Source organism: Desmodus rotundus, chromosome 9 (assembly GCF_022682495.2).
Source record: "Desmodus rotundus isolate HL8 chromosome 9, HLdesRot8A.1, whole genome shotgun sequence".
Lineage (NCBI taxonomy): Eukaryota > Metazoa > Chordata > Mammalia > Chiroptera > Phyllostomidae > Desmodus > Desmodus rotundus.
The window spans coordinates 26,095,714-26,120,830 of NC_071395.1; the positions used below are offsets into that span (position 1 = coordinate 26,095,714).

The 25,117-nt window shown below is 36.0% G+C and overlaps 1 protein-coding gene across 4 annotated transcripts in view; it reads left to right on the forward strand.

Annotated features, from left to right (window-relative positions):
- Positions 1-22,946, forward strand: part of GASK1B (golgi associated kinase 1B) — a 45,042-nt gene extending 22,096 nt beyond the window's left edge. For all 4 annotated transcript variants that reach the window (XM_024568906.4, XM_045202675.3, XM_045202676.3 and 1 more), the window contains exons 4-5: positions 17,609-17,835; positions 20,312-22,946. In XM_024568906.4, the coding sequence (XP_024424674.2) occupies positions 17,609-17,835; positions 20,312-20,519 (435 nt within the window). In that variant the 3' untranslated portion in view covers positions 20,520-22,946. The remainder of the gene's footprint in view (positions 1-17,608; positions 17,836-20,311) is intronic.
- Positions 22,947-25,117: the final 2,171 nt, after the last annotated feature.

Below are 25,117 nucleotides of genomic sequence, written 5' to 3' on the forward strand. Positions count from 1 at the left end.
AAAGGCTAATTTCCTTTAGATGTTGCAGCATTTTACGACTTCACTGGTAAGGTATAAGTGCCCATTTGCCTCTTCCTTGCCAACTTTGGCAAGTGGAAAATTAATTAATGTTTTTGCTGATTTTATGGAAGGTAATGGGGTCTTGTTTATATTGCAATATTTCCAGTGCTTTCATTATGAGTGAGATTGAGGGTATACATATTTTCAAATATTGATTATTTGTATTTTGTTTTTTTTATGACCTGTGTATTCAAATCATTGCCCTTTTATATTATATTCCATAATATTTTCTCTTTGATTTATAAAAACATTTTGTACAGTGTATCATGAACATTTGCCTTTTTCAATATTGTATGTCTTAAATTATTTTTCTTGCCTTGTTGTTTTTCTTTTGACTTTGCTCATAGTAGGTTTTATTCCAGAGAAATTTTACACTGTTTAAATAAATCCTATCATAACTGATCTTTTTTAATTCTTATATTTAGCATCATACACTGCTTAGAGAGATGCTTACTGAGCAGATAAATGAACAAATAAACAAATTGGGCCCTTTTTCATGAGTACCATAATAAGCAGTTATCTTTTATGTAGTGATCCTTTTCATTAATTTCACTGACTTTTTTATTTGAAAGTGTGTCGGAGTGTATTGAATGGATTTTGTGAACAGTCTTAGAAAAGTTGTGCCTGAAGCAAACTAGAATTACTCGTTCTAGGATGCTGCAGCGAGGCCGAGAGGGCACAGAGCCCCGTTGTTTGTTTTCTGCACACAGCATTCCTTCTGGTTTACCCCATCAACAAACCCACATTCATGAAGACGATGCCATTGTACCGGGTCTGTAAAATGTGAGAGAGACACAAGTAGCCTTTTATTCATGAAGCGTGGGGGGACGAACTTCGCAGACAAAAATGCACCTCTATTATGATGACAAAAGTAGTATTCTAGAGAGCAGTTGAGTTTCCAAGATTTGGCCAAATTTCTTCCAAAAGATTATATAAAATAATGAAAAAAGATTTAAGATATAGAAATCTGGCTCCTTGAACTCAGAGATAGTCTGGAACTGGCCTGGGAATGGTTAGGAACTGAAGTTCTGGAGCCAGCCTGATAAACTTGAAGCCCAGTTGCCAATACTAATTGTTTTTTTTTTAACATTGAGAAGTTACTTAACACCTCTCTGCCTCAGTATCTTCATCTGTAAAATTAGATAATAATACTATCGTTTTTGTAGAGGGCTCTTAGAGGATTCAATACTTTTATACACATAAAGGATTTAGGACATTCCTGGTACATAGTAGGCACTCACTGAATATTACGTATTAATGAGGAAATTGATCATCCAGCAATAATAATAGAGGTAAATATCAATATTAGAATTAAATGAAGTATTTTATCATTACTTTTATTCATTAAGTTGTCATTCCCAAATCTTTTTATTTTTTCCTACTCTTGTGTACTTTCATACTTATATAGATCTTAGGATGTTACATTTTAATTATTTCTGACTAATCTGTCTTCTTTAATAAATCATGAATCTCTTAATGGCAGTGCCTGTCTTATTCGAGTTTGTAAACTTTCAATCAGCAGTAGAATGTCTGAAAAGGCCGGTTACTCAGGGCATAGCTTCTTTGATCAATCAAAACTACCTAGTTATATTAAAATATTAAACACAAAATGTCAAATTAAAAATGTTAAAAATGGCCCTGGCTGGTGTGGCTCAGTAGATTGAACATTGGCCTGTGAACCGGAAGGTCGCTGGTTCGATTCCCAGTCAAGGCACATGCCTGGGTTGTGGGCCAGGTCCCCAGTTGGAGTGTGAGAGCCGTCTGGTTGATGTATCTCTCACACACATTGGCACATCGATGTTTTTCTACCTTTCTCCCTCCCTTCCTCTCTCTCTAAAAATAAATCAATAAAATTTTTTTTAAAATGTTAAAAGTGAAATAAATAAATTAAAGTGTACTTTCAGTAAGAAATATAGTTCATTAAGGGAAGAGAAGTAGAAGTTTAGAAAATAAAAAATCAAATGAATAAAAATACTTAATATTTTTACTATTTAATGAAGTTCTTACTGCACTTATATTTTCTAAGATGTAGAAATCTTGCTCCTATTTGATGAGAACGTAGAGAGGAGCCAACAAAGATGTATGTTGGGAGAGGTTTGCTTCCACCATCAACAAGATAAGTTACACAATTTCTTTTCACTTAGACTTAATAGATGGTTTTTGAGCTTGTCTCTGTTACTTTCACTTAGTGGGTTTAGTGTTGGTGATAAAAAGGTGGGTGAAACCGTATCTGTGCCCTCAAGATTTATGCAATCTAACTGAAAAGACACAATTATAGCAGAATATACCAGGTGTCAAAACTGAGTTAAGTTTAACATCTATGGAAACAAACAGGATGATATTTGTTCTTGTGGAACTGGAGGTAGGAGAGTGTGGACTGAGAATGTGGCATTTAGTATAGAAATGAGATGTGTACAGGAGACAGGAAGAGAGTTTCAGAGAGACGGATTCTAACAAAGTGTTGCAAGTGTGAAAATGTTCAGAGTAGGAAAATGATGCTTATGGAAACTTCCTGTTCCATGAAGGTAGTTTGTTCTCAGATGACTCTGAGTAATAAACTTATGTTCCTAAATTCCACAAACAAATATGAATTGGTATGGCTTTCCCCTACAGCTGTCTCTCTTCAGTTAACTCTTCTAACTCTTACTGGCTTCTAATGATTTGACTACTTAATATAATGAATTATATTAATAGGTGCTAATCTTTGACCTATTCTCTTCCACTTATATTCTGTGTCATTTTTTCACTCGTAATGTATAATAGTTAAAGTAAAAATTACAACTAACTGTAATCTAAACAAGAGGAAATACTACCTTTCAATAGAAGAACATTTGTTTCTGCAGGAAAGTTCTGTATGCTAAGCAAAGGAAGATTTCACAGATGGCCACCATGAGAGGTTGTGAGGGTCTTCCAATTATTCCCTCCTCTTACACCTAGCACTCAGTGATCAGCTGTCCCCCTCCTACCTTCAGAGGTCAGTGCGGAAAAACACTGTCAGAGGTCAGATGCTCTGACAGGGAGAGGCACAGCAACCCAGGCTATGAGACACTGGGATTTCAGACAGCTTGGGTCAGTTTTATTATTTTGCAGAGTTAGTACATTATCAATCTAAATAGTTTCTAACTATTATTTATTGGTAAAGCCAAGCAGGCAAATGATATAGGCTCTTGTTCATTTGCAATCAAAGAATGAAAGATGCTGCAGTCAGATACAGTCTTGGCTTCACGTACAAAGAAAGACGGGGATTTGCTTTGGCAATATTGGTTGGCACTCAGAATTGACTGGGATTTAGGGAGTAAAGACTGCCCAGGATCAGAGGGTTTAGAGAACAATATAGTCCTGCTTTTTTTGTTTATTGAAAAAAAGTTACTTTTTTATGATGAGAATCACAGTGTTCAATTGATTACAGAGACTTCCTAAGGTAGAGGACATAGGAAGTGTGTCATTCTAGGCCATTAAAAATAACACTCTAATCCTCACAGGTATAGATGTGCTAAATAAGTACTGAAATTTACCGTGGTTACTAAAGAATTTTAATTGTATAAACTGTTTGCCCTTTATAATAAATGAAATTCAAAAGTGTTGTTTGACATAATTTCTTCTATACATATGTGGAACTAGGAGAAGTTATTTTCAGTGCTAATAATGCTATGATATAAGACTTACCTGATTTAAAGAGGCCTCACAAGACTTTCCAATTCTCTTATGACACTATAGGTTTATTCTTCCGAGTATTGCTTGCAATACCTGAGCAAATTGGCCAGAAAACTTGGTGTGTAATGGACACCTACAATGTCTTTCTTGCTTTATATGTTTAGTTGTTTAGAGACGGGGACGTGATATAAAAGAAGCATATGGATTTGCTTCTGAGTTAAAAAAACAGACATTTTTTTCGGGGAAATGAATATAAATGAAATGGGTACAGCATGCCAAGAAAGTATTTTTATTAAAGAAGAATTTGAGCTATCATAATTGTTCCAAGAAGATTTGGCTTACATTATTTATTTAATTATAGAATTGTAATTTATGACTTTATTTTAAAATAAGTCATCATAGTTGGGGAGAGAGCATAAATGATATCATGTTTATGCACATATAGCTAAATAATAATTTATACTTCAAATAGCAGTTGTCATTTTAGCCTCTCGAATTTGATGTCTAGAAGTAAATTTGTCACCTCATCCCCTAACACTTTGCCCTCGTGACTTACCTATTTCTGTTTATGACATTACTATTTTAAAAGTCAGCCAGGTTTGAAAATTTTGAGTCATCTTTTGAATCTACTTTTGCTCAGTGCCTTGTCTTTGAGTAGCACTAAACTTTGATAGTTCCTCAGAATCACTCCAATCACATTTTTATTTTTATTCCTATTAACACTAGTATGATCAGGCTCTTAACAATATATGTCAAGGTGTTGTAAGAGACTCCTAACTGATCTCCTTGTCTCTGGTCTTTCTCGGCTTCAATATTGTACAAATTATTGCTGAATTTCCCTTTCCTCTTCCCTTTTAATCATATTGCTTCTTGCAGAAAACTTGTGTAGACCTCACTTGGTTAAAAAATAAATTTTATATGCCTTAGTGCATTAAATAATTTATTATGGAAAAATTTAAGCATATAGAAAAGTTGATAGAAGACATAATAAACCCTCATATGCCTGTCATCCAAATACAATAATTAACTCATGACCTGTCCTGTTTCATCTCTATTTCTATCTATTTACCTTGCCCACATTCATTTGAAGCCAATCCCACAGCATGTTTTTTCATCTGTAAATATTTTAATATGTTGAATCACTGGGAGATAAAACATACAGGAACGTTACCATTATCACACCCAAAAAGAAAAATTAGCAATAATTCCAGGCAAATATCTAATCAGTGGCCAAATTTTTAATTTTCTCATTCATGTTTGTGTATCTATCCACTCAACCATTTATCTGTCCATCTCTCTGTCCGCTATCAATCTACCTCACAGTTTGTTTGTTTGAATCAGGATTCAGGTAAACCCTACACTTTGTGATCATCTGGTATGTCTTTTAATCTGTAGGCTCCACCATCATATCTTCCTTTCTTCCCTATCATTTTACTTATTAAATAAACCAGATTACTTGTTTTGTGGGGTTCTAGACTCTGGATTTGGCTGGTTGTATTTCTATGGTGACTTTACATGTCTTTCTGTCATCTATATGCCATATACATTGGTGTCAGCTCTGATACTTGATCGGATTGAGATTCAGTTCATCTTCTGAAGACTTCTTCATAAGGTGATAATATTAGGAGGCAGGGCATCTATAGATACTGGTGTGTTCTACTGGGAAAAACATAATGTCTGGTTTGTCCTTCTTTTCATGTTAGTAACAGCTTTTGATGTTCTATGTTGATTTACTAGGCCTTGAAAAATGGTCATATTTTAATTTTGTCATTACTTCCTCATTTATTAATTGGAATACTTTTAAAAAGAGTAATTTCCCTTCCTCTCTTACCTAGTTATCTAGTGGTACAGATTATATAGAAAAAAAATCAACATTACTTTTAGGAAACACTGTGACCTGGCCTAACTTCCTTTTCATTCTCATCTGTTGTGATTCACTCCTACCCTATTGTGTACCGTAGGCTGAGAACCCTGCAGTTAACACATGAGGAGATATGTGTGTTTAACTGCAGGGTGTGTGCATGTGTGTGCGTGTGTTTTGTGGTTTGGTCTGTTCACTGTCAGTTGAATATGCCCTACTCACCACTGGAACACCACTCCTATTCCTTCCTGTCTAACATATAGCCTGCCCGTCCCTCAAAGTTCATCTGTAATCCCCTCTCTGCAAAGACTTCTGGGAGTAGTTTAAACAGATTAAGCTCCCTTTCTCCTCTGAACTTCTAATATCATTTCAAAAAAATTCTACAAGTTTTTGGTACATTAAATTTATAGAGAAATAGCATAGAACAGTGTAGAACAGTGTTTATATAAAACAGACTTGGGTTCAAATCCCAGCTTCTTCAGTAGTCAGCTGTGTAATCTTTAGCAAGTTCATAATCTCTCTAATAATTTTGTTAATTATTTCAATAGAAATGATTTTACTGTCCTTGAAAATTTGTTTGAGAATAACATGAAGTAATGACTATGAAGTACTTATCATGGTCCCTGGCTGCTGTGATCTAAATGTCTGTTTCCCCATCCTCCTCCCCAAATTTATATGTTGACTCCTAATGTGTGAATGTGACAATATTAGGAGGCAGGGCATTTGGGAGATGATTAGATCATAAGGACAGAACCCTCATGAGTGAGATTAGTGTCTTTATGAAAGAAACCCAACAAAGCTCCCTACTTCTTTCTCCCCTGTGTGGACACAGTGGGGAAGCCTACAACCCAGAAGAGGGGCATCACCAAACCAGCCTAGGCTGGTACTCTGATCTCAGACTTCCAGCCTCCAGAGCTGTGAGGAATATGTGTTTGTTGGTATGAGCTACCCAGTGTGTGGTACTGTGTTATGGCAGCCAAATGCACTAAGACACTGACAGATAGCAAGGAGTCAATACATCAGCCCAGTCATCATCTAGAACCACCCCATTTGTAAGAATTTGAGTTTATTGTATTTATAGGTATACATCTCCAAATGCTGCAGGCCTGTAGTGATATGGATCATGTAGGTTTTTTTTTTTTTAATTTTTCTACACAGTGGTGATGCTGTGGGGACACTTGAGATCATGTAGGGAAGTTCCCATGGCTGTGCCCTTCAGGTCAGGCTGAGGTGAGGGGCTGTCGGAAGCACAGGGTTCTCATCCTACAAAATTTGGGGAGCTAGTTGGGATTTTATCCTCAGATTTTGTTCCTGAAGGTTTTCATTGCCTTCGTTGAGTTATTAAACATAAAATCCCAAAAAACAAAGACTAACTTAAGAAATATCATGTTTCGACTTTCTAGAACTATCCTGTGATTATTTCTTTTGCATATTTGCTTTCAGTATTTACTTTAGAGATAGACAGACGTTAAAAATAAATTAAAGTCCCTTCTGACCATGTCTTCATGTCTTCTTCCTGCATTTTCTCCCCAGAGGCTAACACTCTCATGAGATTAGTATGCATTTTTTCAGCCAATTTAAAAATCATTTTACATGCATAGTAAGTGGATGTCTATGTTTTTTTAAAACTTACATATTGTAAATGCAGTTGATCACATACATTTTTATGTAACTTGTTACTCCTGTTTTTAACAGTTACTCCTATTTGAACAGTTAGACAGGGGCAGGGCCTAGCCAGGCTGGTTTTTATGATGCCAGTAATACGGGTGTAGTGGGAGGTGGATATTACTAGGGGTCTATTCCTGAGAACCAAGGTCTGCACGGCAGCAGCCAAGAAATTTCCCTTAGATGGGAACCAGAATCTTAATGTGACTAATACCTCAGAGCATTTATTCATTGCTTTTGGCCACTTTAACATTATGTGAAAGGCTTTACTTAGTTTTGTGTTTTATTTAAATAGTTTGCTTTAAAATTCTTTGTTCTACTTTTCCTGTTAGCATAGCTTTGTACTTTTTTATTTTACTTTATAAACAAAATTAGGAGTTATAAGCATACAGGATACTGCTTATGGAATTTAGTTAAATTCAACAAACTTGAATTGAGGGATTTCTGTGTTCTATCAAGACAATTCCCAATCAACCCGTGGACCTCCGTCATCATTTGATATTTTGTGACTTGGCTGTTGACTCTGATAGGATGTTATTTTCATGCCTTGGAACCATTGGCCTCTTATTTCTCAGAGCCATTCCCTCCCAGGTGTCCTCTTGGTTGACACGCACAATCCATTCCACTTTGTCCATTAGTACACCCCATTTTCACAGGCTGGCTCCTTAGGGCCTCCCTTTGAAAGAGAATCTGACTGAGCAGGTCTGTAGAATCTCCCCCTACAGCAACTGACCTGCCAGATTGTAACTTCTTTCCTGAGAAGTTGGACCTACTCAAAATCTCGGGGGAGATTAGGAAACCAACGGTTGGCCTAAACTTCAAAAGGCAAATAGTTTCACTTTTTTGTGGCCCTAGAATGGAATGTATTTCTGCTGCTAAAAATTCTCTACAAGAATATGTCAGGATGGAGAACGTAAATACAAAGGCATCGACCCGTGAGTCTCTCTTTTGAGCTTTGACATTATTTTTCTAGTGGAGACCTTGTAGAAGCCGCTTGCTCTCACTTCACAGAATTTGTTATTTATCTGATTTTTCATGGAGGTAACTTTGAAGAGAAAAAGTTGTCGAGCCACACTGACCCTGGCGTGTCGCAAAGGCATAGATTGTCAGCTGCCTGGCCTCTACACCACCACTGTATTTCCCTGGATCCTGGCCCAATTCGAAAACTCTCTGTGTCTCAAAGCATATCCCTTCCATCCAGAAACGTACAGGTTCCTCAGATGTCTGCTTCCAAATTAAAAACCTTTAGAATTTTATACAGGGTGGGGCAAAAGTAGATTTACAGTATTTTGTATGGAAAATAGTACAATAATTAATAATATAAGAGTAAAATCTGTGTTTTGTGTACTCACAGCTGTAAACCGACATTGGCCCCACTCTGGATATTCTTTACACGTACTATGTAGCATTTATTCCCATTTATTCTGGTATTGATTATGTTAAAGCCTCATTTGCATAGATCATGGGCTACGAAATTGGTTGACAATATAGGTCTTTGCTCTTGTATCAGTCTGAATTAAAGGGGGAAATGTCTGGTCAGATAACTTGCATTCATAAACCTCATTGCCAACTGACAAGCAACTGAATATTTCTGGGTCAATTCTAATTTAATTATTGATCAAAAGTGCAGCATATGTTATTTAATTTACGTCATTTTTGCATATTTCAACCCTTGCCATGGAATTTTTATCCTGTGCTGAAATCAATCATACTTAGTATGCTTCAATCCTAAAGTATGTAATTATTTTAAGAAAATTTCTGGTTAATTTTGCCCAATGAAGTAAATCCAGAAAGGGTTAAAGGAAAACTGGTTCATAAGGCTTCTAGTAATTCATGCCCTTCCAAGTTAAAGTTGTTCATTTACACAGGTGAATAAGACGCCAATGGAATTTCGAAAAGTTATTACTGTTTATGGTCAAATTGAACGAGTGGGGCAATGGCTTTTCTATGGCCCTTTCAGAGGTTAATGAGGTCAAAACTCTTTCTGTTAATAATGTTGAGACAGGGCTTTATTTTGTAGCTATTTGCTAACCAAAGGAGCATAGCAACAAAGCTATTTCAAATGGGAAGTTTTATGTGTACATGTAAAAATAATCTTTGGAAGAGTTTAATTTAATAAAGCAGAATTTATTTATTTTCTCTTTTTTTCCAGCTTTATTGAGATATAATTGACGAATACAGTTGTATATATTTAACAAACTATAGAAATGATCCCTGAAAGTATAGTCTTAGTTGTATATATTTAAAATATACAATATGGTAACTTGATATACATAATACTTTGTAAAACATTTACCACAATCAAGCTCATTAGCACATCTATCACCTTTCATAGTTGCCTTTTGTGTGTGTGCGCGTGTGTGCACTCGCGTGAGACTGCCTAAGGTCTACCCCGTTAGCAAATTTCAAATACATGGTGCAGAATCTGTAGGCTGTATGAACTCCAGCTTGGTCCTCAGAACTCACTCATGTTGTAACTGAAAGTTTCTGCTCTCTCACCGACATCTCTTCATTTCCCCCCCTTTCCAGCTCCTGGCAACCCCCATTCTACTCTCAAGCGATATTTATTTTTCAATAACCAAAATATAGTCTGTCAGAATTAATTAAATTTTTCTAAAGAGAACTTATTTTCATGGAAAAATACGAGTTTAAATAGCTTTTGGATATGCTACGTTAGACTGTGTTAGTTGTTGTTAAAGAAAACAATCAGGTGACGCTTGGTGAAGATGGTGAAGCAGACTTTATTCAGGACCGTGGAGGCAGATACCGGCAGCAGGGCATTGGGATTTTACAGTAGGCGAGAGAGATCGGGCTCAGCCCTGAGTACAGCATGTACGGGCAAGAACTGGCAGCCAGGGAGCTGAGTAGGGGGTCAGTGGATGGAAAATTGCTATGAGGAGCATCAGGGGTAAGGGGAGGTCTGGGTAAACTGGCCTCATCAGATTCTTGCTTAAGACAGGTCAGGGTCATCTGGGGGATGGTGGAAGAGGAGAAACTGGATTAGATATTGAGAGTGATCAGATATCAAGGAGGGGATTGAGGGGTAGGTTCTGGTTAAAAGGACTTAGCAGGGTTCTTGCGAAAAGTAGACTTCTAGATTTTATAAGGAAGTGCGCACACAGGCCTAGGAGGAGGTTCAGGAGGAGCCTGACTGAAGTTTGGTCGGACAAAGAATCCTTGTCACCATAATTAGAATTGAGCTTTAGTATAACCATTTAGTTTATCTTTACTATATTTGTCAGATTCCTTATTATAAAACACTGTATTCTAGGGAATGCTAAAATTGATAGAAATTCTGTAAGAATATTAAAACAATATACATCAAATTAAGCAAGGGAAATGATTTCTATGACAACATTGATGTAAGCTTATTTACAACCCTATTTAATGTTCAATCGTTACAAACGGTGTTACTTTTCATTGAAAGAAAGCATTTAAACATTTTACTTACATGAAGGTTATTTTATTGCTGTTTGAAATTTTTATTTGCTTAATATAAATCTATAAATCAGAATTTTATAAAATATAAAGATTATTGTTTTTCTTAGTCTGAGTGCTTTTTATAAATCTTTATAGGAAGGTGGGCGTGCCTTTGGCAAAGACTATTTTCATGCAGCTCTGCTGGTGCAAATTATAGCATGTGAATTTCTCTCTCTAAAAATAATTGTCACTTGCCTGGTGACTCAAAAATCTTTCTGTGGCCAAATTGTGTTTGACTTCTGATACTCAGAGGTGCTGTGTATGGGTTCTAAACACTGTATCTATAGACATAGATTTTAATATATTGTAACATTACAATGTTTGTTCTTATATATAAGAAACACTTATGTTTTTACTTATGATTGAGTAATATGGAAGAAACTAGAGATTCTGCATTGAATTGGAATACATCGATAGTTATTTTTAGAGGCGGAAATCTAGAGTATCAGTGCTGTTATGCACCAAGGCAGAAGCTCGGGGGAGCCTGTGCTCACTGTTAGACGTATATTTTGCAAACTATTTTTACTTTTATCACCCTTCATCAACTGCTCTGCTAGTCACAGTTGCATGCATACCAATTTAACAGGGACCTGTTACCATGGCAGCACAGAACAAGAATGAAATCTATTATTTTACGAAGTGAGAGTTCCCAAGTGGTACAGGTGCAGGCTGGTGAATACGCTTTGTTTTGTACAGTGCCCAAAGTAAGAGGCTAGGTCTGCATCCGCAAGTTCCATGGAGACTGTGGGATTTGTCTGGAAGTTGCCCTTCTCTGTGATCTGGTCCACCTTCCCACGTCGACCAGACTGCAGGGGTCAAAGTCCAGTGCACCTGATAGCACGGCAACCGCACACTGGTTTAAATCAGGACAAATTCACGTAGGAGAATTTTTCAGTGTGAGTTGTTAGCTGATGAATAAGTACATCCATATGTTTTTGTATATCTCTGTTCCTAGGGTGGGGCTGATAATGCTAATGATTCTCACCATCTTTTTAAATTTTTTTGCCTTTTTGAAATAAGGTAATTGCTAAAAATATGACTTTTTTCCTCTATGCATTTTCTAAAAACAAATGAGATGTCCTATGAGATAAGTTTCAAAGGAAACTTCCAGAAGAAATTCTAATTATAGAAAAAAATGTCCTATTGTTCGTTCTGTCACATCTGTGTGTTGTCCATTTATCAAATGCCTTATATGTAAGGTGTCGTGCTGCACTCTCGGTGGGACGTGAGCTCATGGGTCATGCTTTCTGAAATTAAACCCACATAAAGAAGCCAACCAAGAGCAAATGACAAGCACAGGCTGTTCCGTTGTGGGCTCCCTCCCTATTTTTTCCCCAACTCCATTCACTAGATGCTACTTAAAAAAAACCAAACATCTGAATCAACCACCATTATTCAGTTTATTTAACACTTCCCAATAGAAGACAGTGTTTTGGAGGGGCTTTGTAAAGAGCCAAATAGAAAGTGAACATCAACTTTCAGCAGAGATCTTTCAACAATAAACATTTATCAAGTGCCCACTGTGTGCCAGGCATTGGTTACTATAGTGAATTGTCAAATTCTACTCATTACTTGTTTTATTGCATAATTTAAACTTTCTTTGTACAAATGAATCTTTGGGGTAAATGTGATGTTTTTAAATGACAAAAGCAGAGGTAGACAAATACAGAAGGTTATGTAGTTTAACTAAAATAACTGAATGAGAAAAACGTTTGGTTGAGGCCAATTTATGACATACATTAAGAACATCCTTTAACTCTTTCTTCAGCTTCCAACTACATTCGGTTTTGGTTTTCTTCAGTTTTTACTCTTTTAACATTTTCACCTGATGCCCTGCTCCCTTGTCTGTTGTTACCTTTCTGCCAACTCTCCATGAGGAAAAGAGAGGGAAATTCGTGAACACATCAGCTTTTTTAAAAAGGCTTTTTCTTAGAGGCAAAATGCTCTTACTCATTTTTTGCTGACTACCTGCCGTCATGTTCCCCCTCCCCTTGCTGGGGAGTCTTGCACTGTGCTAATTTAAAGTGCGATTCAAAGACTCGAGCCAGTTCATGCCAGTCCATGATTAGCACCAAACTTGCAAGTAAGCATTAAACACTTTGATAATAATTCGGCAATTTTGTTTATTGAATCTAATACAATATTGGTATTTTATATTTTATTTTTCCAGTTATAAAGTATTTATTTATTATTTTAACAAAGCAGCAACAATCCACATAGGTTTTGGGGCCAGAAGGAAGAAAACAACTAATGCCTGATCTTTCACTACAGTGTGAGAAGCACTGGTCTAACGTATTCTCAGTTTCTCTAAATACGTCTTTCGATTACCTACCTTCATGCCCTTGCCTATTTTTTTTAGCTAATACTGCCTGTCTCCTAAAACCCAACTCTAATATTCCCTCCTTCATGAGTTTTTCTCTTACTCCGGTGTTCTATTTCTGCTGAAAGCCTACAAACAGTATTTATTGAATCTACTATCATTTAACATTCTGTGTAACTATGCTTGCTCTTTTGAAATACTGTCTTGGAAGAGAGATACCATCAGGATTGATAAGAGCATGGATTTTGAAGTCATAGACGTTTGGGTTAGAACCCTGAGTTCCATCATTTTTGAGCTGGGGTCAGTCGACTAGCCTTTTTGTGCCTCAGTTTTCTCATTGGTCAAATGGGACTATTGGTAGTACCCATGAGGTGGCACCTTAAGGTTTCTTTGAGATTCCATGAAATAGTACATGTAAAGCATTAAGTGTACAGTTCCTGGCTTGTACTGAACACTCAATAAATGACTCCTAGTATGTCTTTCGTTTTGAATATTAGCAGCACTTTTAGAATTTTTTATTGCCTTTGCACAGGCATTGCCTGAAACTAATCATTTAAGCACATTGTTTTGACGAAGTGAATATATGAATAAAAACTGCCACGACTGCCTTGATAGACCCACTCCTTGAAGACAGCTAGAATGGGTGGCATGCAGAAGGGGGGAAGTCATCAGGTACCTCGGGCTCTGCAGATGCTAAGGGGTTTGGAGAGCTAGTCAGTGCAGCAGAGGCATCGTGTCTAGGCTCTGTGAGCATCGCACAAGTCACTCAGAAGATGCTTTTCCTGCAGGCAAAGCTAAGACTACCAAAGAAAAATAGAATTAAAAAAGAAACTTTAGAGAGAAGGCGATGTACCTAAAAATATCCCACCAACAAAAAATTTGGCTGGAACACCTGGATTTTTCTGAGTATAATTTTAGTTAGGTAAACATTGAAAAGATATATTTTCCTAAAAGAGCTAAGAGTAATTTTATGGAAAATGATGGTTGGCAGTAATCGTCAGATTCAGCAGATCAATTTTCCAAAAGATTTTCCTGGTTTTAAAGAGTGAGCAGATGTAAATTTGAATGAACTGCAGTAATGATGCTCAACACTCACAGTTGCTTCACTGACAAAATTTACCCTCAAATAATCTTTGTAGGATAATTATCTAAGAACATAGACACATAGATGTGAACTACCGTACTAATCATACTACAGTTAAATGAAGTGATTGTTTTTGTTCACTGAACAAATGTGTTGAAATTATATTATAGATTCATAGCTATCTAGACTAAACTTTATTAGACTTTAAAAAATAGGTAAACTCTCTTAAAAGTAAGCAGATGTATTCAGTATATAACCAAATTAAATACCAAGGAATGGCATTGAATTTAAGGGAGTGGATTATGGTTTTGTGGTCAAATTAATTTTGGTATACTGGATGTAAATTCAAAAGGAACACTATAAATGAAATACTGAGAAGAGCTAGGGAACAAGATTTAAGAGCTATTTAAGCCCTTGGTTGACAAAAGCAGTGATACAAAGATATAATTCACTATAGTTGGAGGATGAGAAGAACAAAGCAGATCCCAGATTTGAATTCAATTCTATGTCTTTAGGCACATACACACACACACACATGCACTCAATGCTCGTGAACATACCCACCAAGCACACGCACAGAGCTGAATAAAAGGAGTGGTAAACATTTTCTGGAGGAGGACTTGAGTCGAACACACACATTCGTTTTCAATAATAAGGTCTGTTAGATTTAAGTGGCACAAATGGTCTGTCAGGGAAGTGGTGAAATCATCACAGACTGGGGAGTGATTCAGAATTAGATCAGATGAAGCACTTTAAAAATACCCTGTAGGAAACAATGTAATGTTGGGAAGGCAATGAAAAGATGACCTAAATCGTTCTTTTCCACCTCTAAATTTTAATGCTTTTTATGTAGTTTAAAAATAGGAAAGCATAATATTTACAGAAGTACTGAAAGTTAGGGCCTAAACTCTAATGTGCTTATTAGATTTACATGGCTGTGCAAAAACAGCAGAAACAGCAAAAATATAGCTGTGAGTGTGTTAGTCCTTTCCCCACTACTCCGAAATCAACAGTGAAGGGAGGGTTCAGTGCTTAGAGCAGTGCCTAGGAGGTGGTTGGTAGATTTGTCCTGAAGGGTTAAGTTCTAAGCGTGTATATCCAACCTAACAGACCTTGATGTTACCGTCAGCATTGGATAGGATTTAGCTGCCCGCCCCCACGGGTAGTGTCATTGTAACTGGACGTAAACAGATAGAGATTGTGGGAAATGGTGTTGAGATTCTTTGAGAATTATTAACTACTGAATATTTTAAAAGGGAGATTGGATGAGAAACAGCTTTAAAAACAGTTATTTTTCATGTTCTCCCAGACCCCTGATCTTAAATAATTTACAATCAGATTCAATCTTTTTTATATCATTTGGTTTTATAATCAGATTCAATCTCTTTATATCATTTGGTTTTCACTGTAGTCAAAGGTAGTCAAGGTACTATATAAAATGAATGAACTGGCATAGAAAGGGCTCAATAAATTTTTTTAATAGTTTCTAATGTGTGCATTTTTCTTTTAACCTCCAGTGATTTCCTTGGGCCACTCTTGCTCACCTTTGGGAAACTCCTATCTTCTTGTCAAACAAAAGCACTTTAACCAGCAGTGGGAACTTCCTGCTTCCTGGAGTCAGCCTTGTGACCTTTGGGATAAACCGTTGGTTAGACTATGGCCCCAGTGGATCAGCTGCCTGGAACCAGTCCTGACATAGGCCTCCCTTATCTACATATTGTTTCTAGCCCAGCAGTGAGCCCTTGGGGCTGGACTGCTTTGCGGCTCACTGAGCACCCCTGCCCCATGTGACTGGTTTTACATAAACTTCATAGAAAATTTGCTTAGGCTAACTTCTCTTATAATACCTGAAAGTATGCTACTTGCTACAAAGTCCACATACATGCAGAAAAGAGAGAGGAAGGCCTAGTCCTTGAAGTTTGCTGTGGTAGTGAGACAAAATTAAATGACCATTTTCCTCTGGAAATAGTGGTGCTGGGAGGTGCTGGCCATGGCCAGCGTTTGCCTGGGCGCGTAGCCCAGTGATCAGTGGTAGAAGATATTTCATAAACTTTTTTGGGTGAATGAATGAATCATCATATTAAAGAAGGCTAAATTTTGGAACTCCTGTTGTTGCACCAATTTCTTAGCATTTGGTGTCCTAAAATGGCCAGCACTACAGGATACGCAAAAGATCACAAGAGGAGGAGAAAGGATGGAGATTTTGTGCCCAAAGAATAAAAGTGACAGTCTGTGCCTAGCCATCTTTTGAATCGTGAGCATTTGTACAATCTTTAACTGGCCTTAAACTACTCAACATGACATATTAGAGAAAGATCATGGAATTTTGAAGACACCTGCAACTGTGCCTAAATCTGAACTTTGCTACTAACTAATATCTTACCAAGAGCAGATTATTTAACCCCTCTGAGGCTCAGTTTTCCTTATGAAAATGGAGAAATTACCTTTAGCCTTGGAAGCCTTTTGCCTTGTTTGGAGGTAAATCACTTCATGTGTGTATATGTGTATCTCAAAATAGTAATAATAGTTTTTGTTTCTTGAGCATCTTGTCAAGGCTGGAAGGAGTACAAACATTTCCATTAATTTTCCCAGTAACTGTGCATGGTGACTAGTATCATTGCCACTATATAGGGAATTCAATTGAGAGTCAGTGATATAAAGGAATCTATGCAAGGCCACGGAGCTAACAAGTGTGAGAGCAGAGATTTGACTTTAAGTTTATCTAATACCTGGGCCCAGACTTTAATTTACTCTGATTAATAAATATTAGTTCCTTCCTTGCTCTAAAGAAATGGAAATTAGACAACTCTCCCTTTTCTAATTAATATCTCTGTTTAACCTCTTCTACATGGCAGTAGCCCTATTCCCCATAGTAAACCCCAGGAGGTCCAATACTTCAGTATATTCTGCTCACTTATTTAGAATCTGGCTGTGTGCTCCATACAGGTAGTGTTCTTAGTTCTCCTTATTGGATGCCACATCTTTTCAATAGATTTGTTCTATGTTATTTCAGCATAGTTACAGTAATACTGAAGCCCAGAGAGGTTAGGAGATGCAGTAAATTTTAGAGCCACTGAGATAACTCACGTTTTCTATAACCCCATTTGAGGAAGAAAACAAGATACAGTCTTGTGGGTGCAAGCAGCAGTTTCTGTCTTCTGTCACGAATAGAGTCAGAGATCCTTCTGGCTGTGCATCTACATGTGATGTCAGTGGGGACTCTGAATATTCAGGGTGGAGATGCCTGACTTGGATGATCTGCCTGTGGAGCTGTTAGCAGAAGCTGGAAATGCTTACAACCGTGGCTTAGTCAGCAGGATATGAACCTTGCACTTATTCTGATAGTTGCCTTTAATTAAGTCAGCCTGGTCCCATTAGATTCTGGCCAGTCAGCTATTTAGAAAGCACCAGTTGTTTGGAAATCTTCTAACTTTCCCATTTTTACTCAGCATCTTGGATTTTTGTTTTTGTTCTCCATTTTCAGATTTATAATCGCTTAGATACAAATTGCTGTGGATTCAGACCTCGAAAGGAAGATTCCTGTGTACAGAATGGACTGCGGCCAAAATGTGATGACCAAGATTCTGTGGCTCTCGCTCACATTATCCAGCGAAAGCACGACCCAAGGCATTTGGTCTTTATAGACAACAAGGGTTTCTTTGACAGAAGTGAAGATAACTTAAACTTCAAATTGTTAACAGGCATCAAAGAGTAAGTTTTATAATGTAGTAACATCAGATTTATATTAAAGTGGTAGAAAGGTGGGGAGAAAAATGATATCCTATTGTCTGATCAGTTTTAACCCTTGAAATGAATTGTGGTTGTGGAATCTGGGGGATGGAGGCCCAGCAAAGGGAAACAAACCTAAGTGGAACAGAACGAGAGGGCAGCCAGGGTGTCATTCTCACCAACCAATGCAACCTACAAAGCTCCTGCTACATCTTGTATCCATCATGTTGCTTGGCCCCACTGTGAAAATCCATGTGGATTAGGTTGGAATTGGGGTATGTTTGAGACTTGAAAATAAAGGGTGCATTAGTAATAGTTAAACAAGTGTGTGAAGCGAAGGGGCTGTTGGAAAACACATGAGCAAGTCTAAAACTGGGGAGGAAGAACCCAGGTCTTCCAAACTGAAGTCCAATAATTTATCTACAATAACTGGTAATATGCATGTTGTTACTATTATTCTTGTAGATAGCACTCTGAAGCATATTTCAGTGACAATGACAATGAGATAATATGAATTTTGTGTACTTTTAATGCTAGAGACAGTGCTTTTCCTGTGAGAGTTTCTTGAGCCCCAATTTTACGAGTTTTTGTGAAGTCTTTCCCTGTTAATACCTATTCTTCACATTTTTTTGTGGATTAAAGGTAGAATACAAGTATATGACAGATTCTCTCTTCTAAGTGTCTAAACTAAGAAAATTTTATATGTAGAAATATTTAAAAGCCTAAGTCATCATTTACTGAATTGGCTCATCTTGAATCCCTAACCCTAAGTTTTCTTTTAGAATTAAGAGTACATGGAGAATATAGTCCTTCCATTCATATATGTATGAATACTGTTTTATTTATGCTTTCAAAGAAGATTGAACTTTAAATGCATTGTGAAGAGCAATGAGTTTAAAGTTAAATTTTTTTTAAGTTAAATCTTTTTTGAATGTGTATTCACACATTAAAAAACAAAAATGAAGGCTTTGCTAACCCAGATTTATGCATAGACTATTGCTATTAATCAATTTATGTGAAGACAGATAATTTTAAAATTTTCCTTTATAAAAAAGATTCATCACTGAAAAGAACCATGTTTTTTAACAATTTTATCTCATACATTCTGCCACAGCAACATTAGTTGAAGGGCCATGGAATTTCTGAATCATGGATTGTTAATACTTCATAGAGCAAAAATGCTTACTTAATACTATGGTCACTAAATTATATAGCACATGTCTTCAGGGGGCTTAGAGCATCTTAGCAGCATTATTTAATTCCACACTCATTCAAACTCATTAAACACATCCAGCTCTGTGGCCTTTGGTCTTTCTGCAGCATCTGAAGGGCAGGGGCTCCTGTATCCCTTGCATTCATGCCCCCCCCCCCACCCCTCCCCATTCCTGAGTATCATCCCCAACTCACTCTGTTGACATTTGGAAAAGGTGCTTAGAAGTCCTGAAACTTCTGGCAAACAGTACTCTTCAAACAAGTGTATGTTCTTGTTTTAATTTTTAAGGAACAACTAAGTTTACTTGAAAATTACTAGTAAACCCTAACATTTTGTACTGTGCCTTCATCAGCATTTTAATGAAAGCTGGGAGAGGCCAAAGTGGTGATTCAGCAAAACATTACTTAATGATTTTGAACCAGAAATTTTATGAAGCTCTTCAGATAATGTGTGAGCTAGACCCCTGGCTGTGTACTTTGGAATGAAGAGCAGAAAGCATGATACACTCTCTTAAGGTAATTCAGCAAGGACCCTTCTGAATGGGCCTCGGATTTTCCACAGAGATGGTCCATGGTGGAATCCCCTGGCTCTAAAACTGGAGTTTCACTACATTTATTTGAAAACAATTTTGTATTCCAGTATCATAAAATGCTCCCCAATCCTCAGAATTCCTGAAGTATAATCTGAATCAAGGGCAATTCTTTCTTTAATTGGGCATTTTGGAATGATTCCATCCTCTTCTTGGTATATGTATTATGGATTATTTCACATTAAATTCAATCATGCAACTTCTACTCTGGAAGAGAACTCTACTGAAATTGTCAGCATTTTCCTTCTCCTATTTTCTTGCATAAACCCCACACATTGACACTGATGAGAATACTATTCTGCCTGGCAGACTAGTTTCCATGGGTGAAATGATGCTTAAGATTGAGGAAAGTATTTTTGCTGGCTAACAGAGATCTTTTCACTTCTGTGCCTCCCTTTGCCTACATATAAAGACCTTAAGTCAAATGTTAGTATGTCAAGTTCTCAATGGTGTAGATAATTTAGTTCTCTTGCAACATATTCTTCTAAGATATTAAGAGAAGTGTCTGCTTGACAGTGACAAAAAATTTTTGATTCTCAAGGTATGTACTCTTTGATAGTGTGATTTAAGCCTGATTAGGGGAAGGGAGAGAAATTGGGTCAGGTATAATATTTCCAAACAATTATTAAGAATGAAATATCATTTTATCATTTTAGGTTTCCCGAATCCGCAGTTTCTGTGTTGAAGAGCCAGCACTTACGGCAGAAACTCCTTCAATCTCTGTTTCTTGATAAAGTTTATTGGGAGAGTCAAGGAGGTAGACAAGGAATTGAAAAGCTTATCGACGTAATAGAACAAAGAGCCAAAATCCTTCTCACCTACATCAATGCACATGGGGCCAAAGTGTTACCTATGAATGAGTAGCAAGAGGATCTTCTGGCTAGAGTACTAGATATATTTATGTGTTGTTGTTTTTAAATCAAGTACACAAACCTCAACTCCTTTTAGGAGGGAGAGAGAGTAGATGCATACATAAATGAATGAATTTAACCAACTATGTATGATGGGCCTGAGCACTATAAGCAGCTCATAAAGCTTTAAGAAACATACCCCTCACAAAAATATTTGTTTATATACTTCATTACCATTGTCATGTGATCTCAACATCTGATTACAGAATGATTGCAATTATAATTTCCAGCTAGTCACATTGTTGAATAGAACAGTGTAACCCGAGTTCTTTAATAAGTTATGTTTTATGCCATTTCACTGGCCTGACTAAATACTAATGGGAATGAGCCTTGAATTTTTTGTTGCTAATTGTTAAAGCAGAGCAGGCCCAGCCCTCACTCAGAGGTGCCTCTGCACGGGGAAGCATGCACGTGACCGGCAAATGCATCAGTGCCTACAATCATTCCAAATGGAAACGATGAGTTATTTGTAAAACTCCCAGTTTATGTCCTATTGTGCCTATAAATAATTAGCCATTTCCATGATTCCGAGCAGTGAAAATCACATTTTCTAATTCTCTTCAGCTATTTATTTTGTTGTCAGTGTAGCAAACATCTAAATCTGACAATTTATGCATTAGGTAGTTTTGTCTTCTCAGTTTAGGTCTAACTTATGTCTAGTTGCTTAGAAATGAAATAATATTAAGGTTTAAAGTGACCTATTTGAAACTGTACTTATCAAGTACATTTTTAAAAAATGTTCTCTTTAAAATTTTTGTAATTTTTAAAAGGATGTGCTATAATTTCTGTATGTTTCATTAAAATAGTGGATTTCTTTAAATTTTTTCTGTGTAAATATATTTAAACTGAGTTTAAATTGATATTGTCTAGATATTGATGATCAGATCAGATATTGACTGTGTTGAAATATATTGTTTGGCTTGTTTCAATATGAGAAATATGAACAAAGTAAATTAAAACTTGACTCTGGTCATTGTTCCTCAAGGAATGCACATGATTAGAACAAAAACAGTATATTTTGATATTATTGAGCCTTAAATAATTCTCCCTAAACCCCCTCTGCCACGTCTTTAATTAGGTGGAAGGATGTGGACATATAGTATTCATGTGTTGGATCTTTATATCCTAGGAAGATACTCACGTCATTATGTATTACAGATATTCATATGGAGATTTCAAATCTTGAACAAATTATCATTATCCCCCCATTCCCATGCACCCAACCCCTTATTGAACAGCTGATATACTGACTTTTCCTTTCCCTGGAAGTTTAAAAATACAATGTTTTTAATAATAATACAATTTAAGAATGTTTTTAATAGTCATGAGAACCTATCTGTAGATTCTAATTTATACAGACGTATAGGGGCAAAAAGTTAAAATAACATGTTAAGTACAAAAGAAAATAGACCATGAAGAAAGGAATCATTTTATCATCTAATTATAGCTTCTTTAGGCTCAGAGCCAAGTACTACTCTTTAGCACCCTTCCTCGCAGGGCTAACCTTTGGAGAGTTGGTCTCTGGACCATTCTGTTCTACTTTCCCTCTATAGCCTCCCTTTGGTCTCACACATTCAGAGTGCTCTTTGGCTCTCTTGAGTCTTCACTTTTACCTGTTGTATTTGGGCTTTTTAAGATCACTTTTGTTTTTCTTCGGATTAATTATTACATTAATGAAAAACTGGCCTAACAGAAGTTTGGGGACCCAGGTTCTACTTTGAGCCACTAACTTGAAATAAGTCTTGGTCAAGAGTTATTGCCTTATACCTTGTCTTTTTAAGGTGGCATATTTGCAGTTTAATATGCTTTTAATGAACTATACCATCTTCATTCCAGTTTGTGATGGTGGTGATGGGAATTCCATGCTTCTTAAAAGTGAGCTTTGATTTTGTGTCTCAAGCTACCTGTTTTGGGACAGCGTGGTCCTCTCACATATGGGTCTGGCTTTGTTTATTTGCCTTCAGTTATTCCAAAGTGCTTAGTATTAAATAAAGGTCCAGGGACACATGTTAGTTTTAGTCACCTTTGCTTTTTTGAACAATGTATTTGCTTTTATAATCAGTGAATAGTTCATGCTGTGTTATTTTTGAATAATGGTTAGCTAAAGGCTAGGCTTTTAATTCTAATAAATAATGCTCTTCATTTCTTTTACTTGAAACAGTGAAAAACGCGGTGCCTTTCAAATGTACTCAGATTATGCTGTGGTTTAGTTCACATAAGCACATTATGTGGTTTATTTATAACTTGATAAATTTAAAATAGAACAATTTACCTTGGCAGACATACAAAAGCTATTCTCGTGTGATTTATTTTCTTTAAGCTGATGATATAAAAATGTTATCTTAAAAATCTCTAATAAAAATATTAGAAATTAAAAATGCATGCTTTTTGTGGGTAGGTTCATTTTCTTTTGTAGATGGGTTACTGTTTAGAAGTTAAGTATAGAGGAATATTTGCCTCCTATATCCATTATAAAAAAACAATTGAATAGTTCAGAATTTTATTGGATTGTGTTTGTGTAGACATATATTTGATATTATTAATAGCAATATTATACTTCCTTTTGGTGTAGATAAAGCATTGTTTTAGGTAGTGTGCAAATTATTTAACATATCATAAACTGTAAGGGAATAATTTCTGGCTTTCTTTCCTTTGTGTGAGTCTCACAATTATGTCTCAAGTTTCCTTTATAGCATACATATTTATTAAGTTTATTAAGCACCTCTGGAACTTTTAAAAATATAAAATGTTTTAGACTCTAATGATGGAAATATTTATAATCTCTGAACTTGTATAGTAGCTTATTTTTTCCATTGTACCTTTAAATATATGTTACATTATATCTAATGAATAAAATATCTTAGAAGTAGAATCATCAAAACACTGTCTTATGAAATTCTAATGTTTACTTCAGCACAAAACAAAGTAAGGCACGTTAGAACACTGGTCTGAAAATGTGTCTTGAAAATTCTACAGGGGTTAAATAAAGGTGATCAAATCCTTTGTCTAAAAACTAAATGGTATCATCAAGAATTAAGAGCTTTGATTCATGAAAGATAATTCAACTCGTCAGAAAAGTTACCTGACACTTAGCAATAGTCAGAAGATATCTTCTTAAAGCTTTAGTTTATTTATATTTATTGACTTTATTTGGGTGACATTGGTTAATAAAATTATAAAGGTTTCAAGAATACAATTCTACAATACATAATCTGTGTATTGTATTGTGCTGTTTACCACTCCAAGTTAATAGCCAGAGGAGACTTTTGAGTGGTTTTCAGTGCAGTGCTGGGTTTGATTTTGTATTGAATGGGCTATTTAATAACGGGTAGGGCAGAGGTTAACTTGTAGATTTTTGTACCAGAGAGATGCAAATAATTTCTGTCTGGTAGAAAAAATAACCCTAGGTTTTACAATGTATTACCCTGTTGTACATTAACCAGTTTTATATCTAGTTAAGCAATCTTATCCTAACATTGACTATAAATACTAGCTTTTGAAATACTCTTTGAAATGATTTTACCACTTTACTGGTTCCCTTGTTAATTAATTATTTGAATAAAATCTTTGACATATATTCATTTTACATTTGCCTAGGAGTCACAGATTTACCATTTTAAGAGTTTTGCTTAAATATACTTTTGACTGCTGATTCATATAAGTTTACTTGCTTGGGAGTCATGATTTTAAATTTTTGAAAATTTTATTATAACAAAGTTCTAAAACGTATTTACATAATTTAAGATCAGAATGGTACCATGTGATCTGTATCTTGTCCGGCACTGTTATCTTCTGGATAAAGGAATTGCGGCTTAAAGAGGCAGTTACTTGCCTGAATTTACCCAAATAATTGATTTAGAATCTTTAGTGTTGGAACCAATTAAAAAAGTTAGAGAACCAAAACTTTGTCAGAGATTTCTTTATCTACAGAATAAAATAAGATATACTAGCTTAATAAACCCCAAAGGTCTTACATAGGCATATATGTATGTATTAATAATTTTAGGGCATATTTTTTGTGAACTGGCAGGGCGTGAAATCAACAAGGAAGCTTCTCATACTATGAAACTTTTGATTATCATATCGCACAGTTGATTGAAAATGTACAATGTGTCATGAATTGTGTGTGCTGGGCATGGTGGATGTACAAATTAATAAGTAACTTTTAATGTGTTAATCATCAAGTGAGACCTATAATTAGACTTTAACTTATAGCTTTAGTGGAAAAAGTTGGGGAAAGAAATTCCTTGAGGAATATCTAGAAAGAACTTCTTACTTAGGGTCAGGGTTTCTTACTCGCAGAGCATTTTACTGTAGCTCTAATCTATTGTTGACTACTACTGTTTAAAATGATAATTGCAGTCCTTTTTGTGGTGGGACAAATAGATCTATTTATATAAACATGCCCTGAGGACGTTGCTGTGTTCCAGTGTGATGGTACCATAGTAGATGCTCATAATGAATATCCTGATTAATCAAAAATGTGCTAGCTTATGTAAATTATGGATCACTTCGAGAAGCTGATTAAAAGTGCAGCCTGGCTACATAATT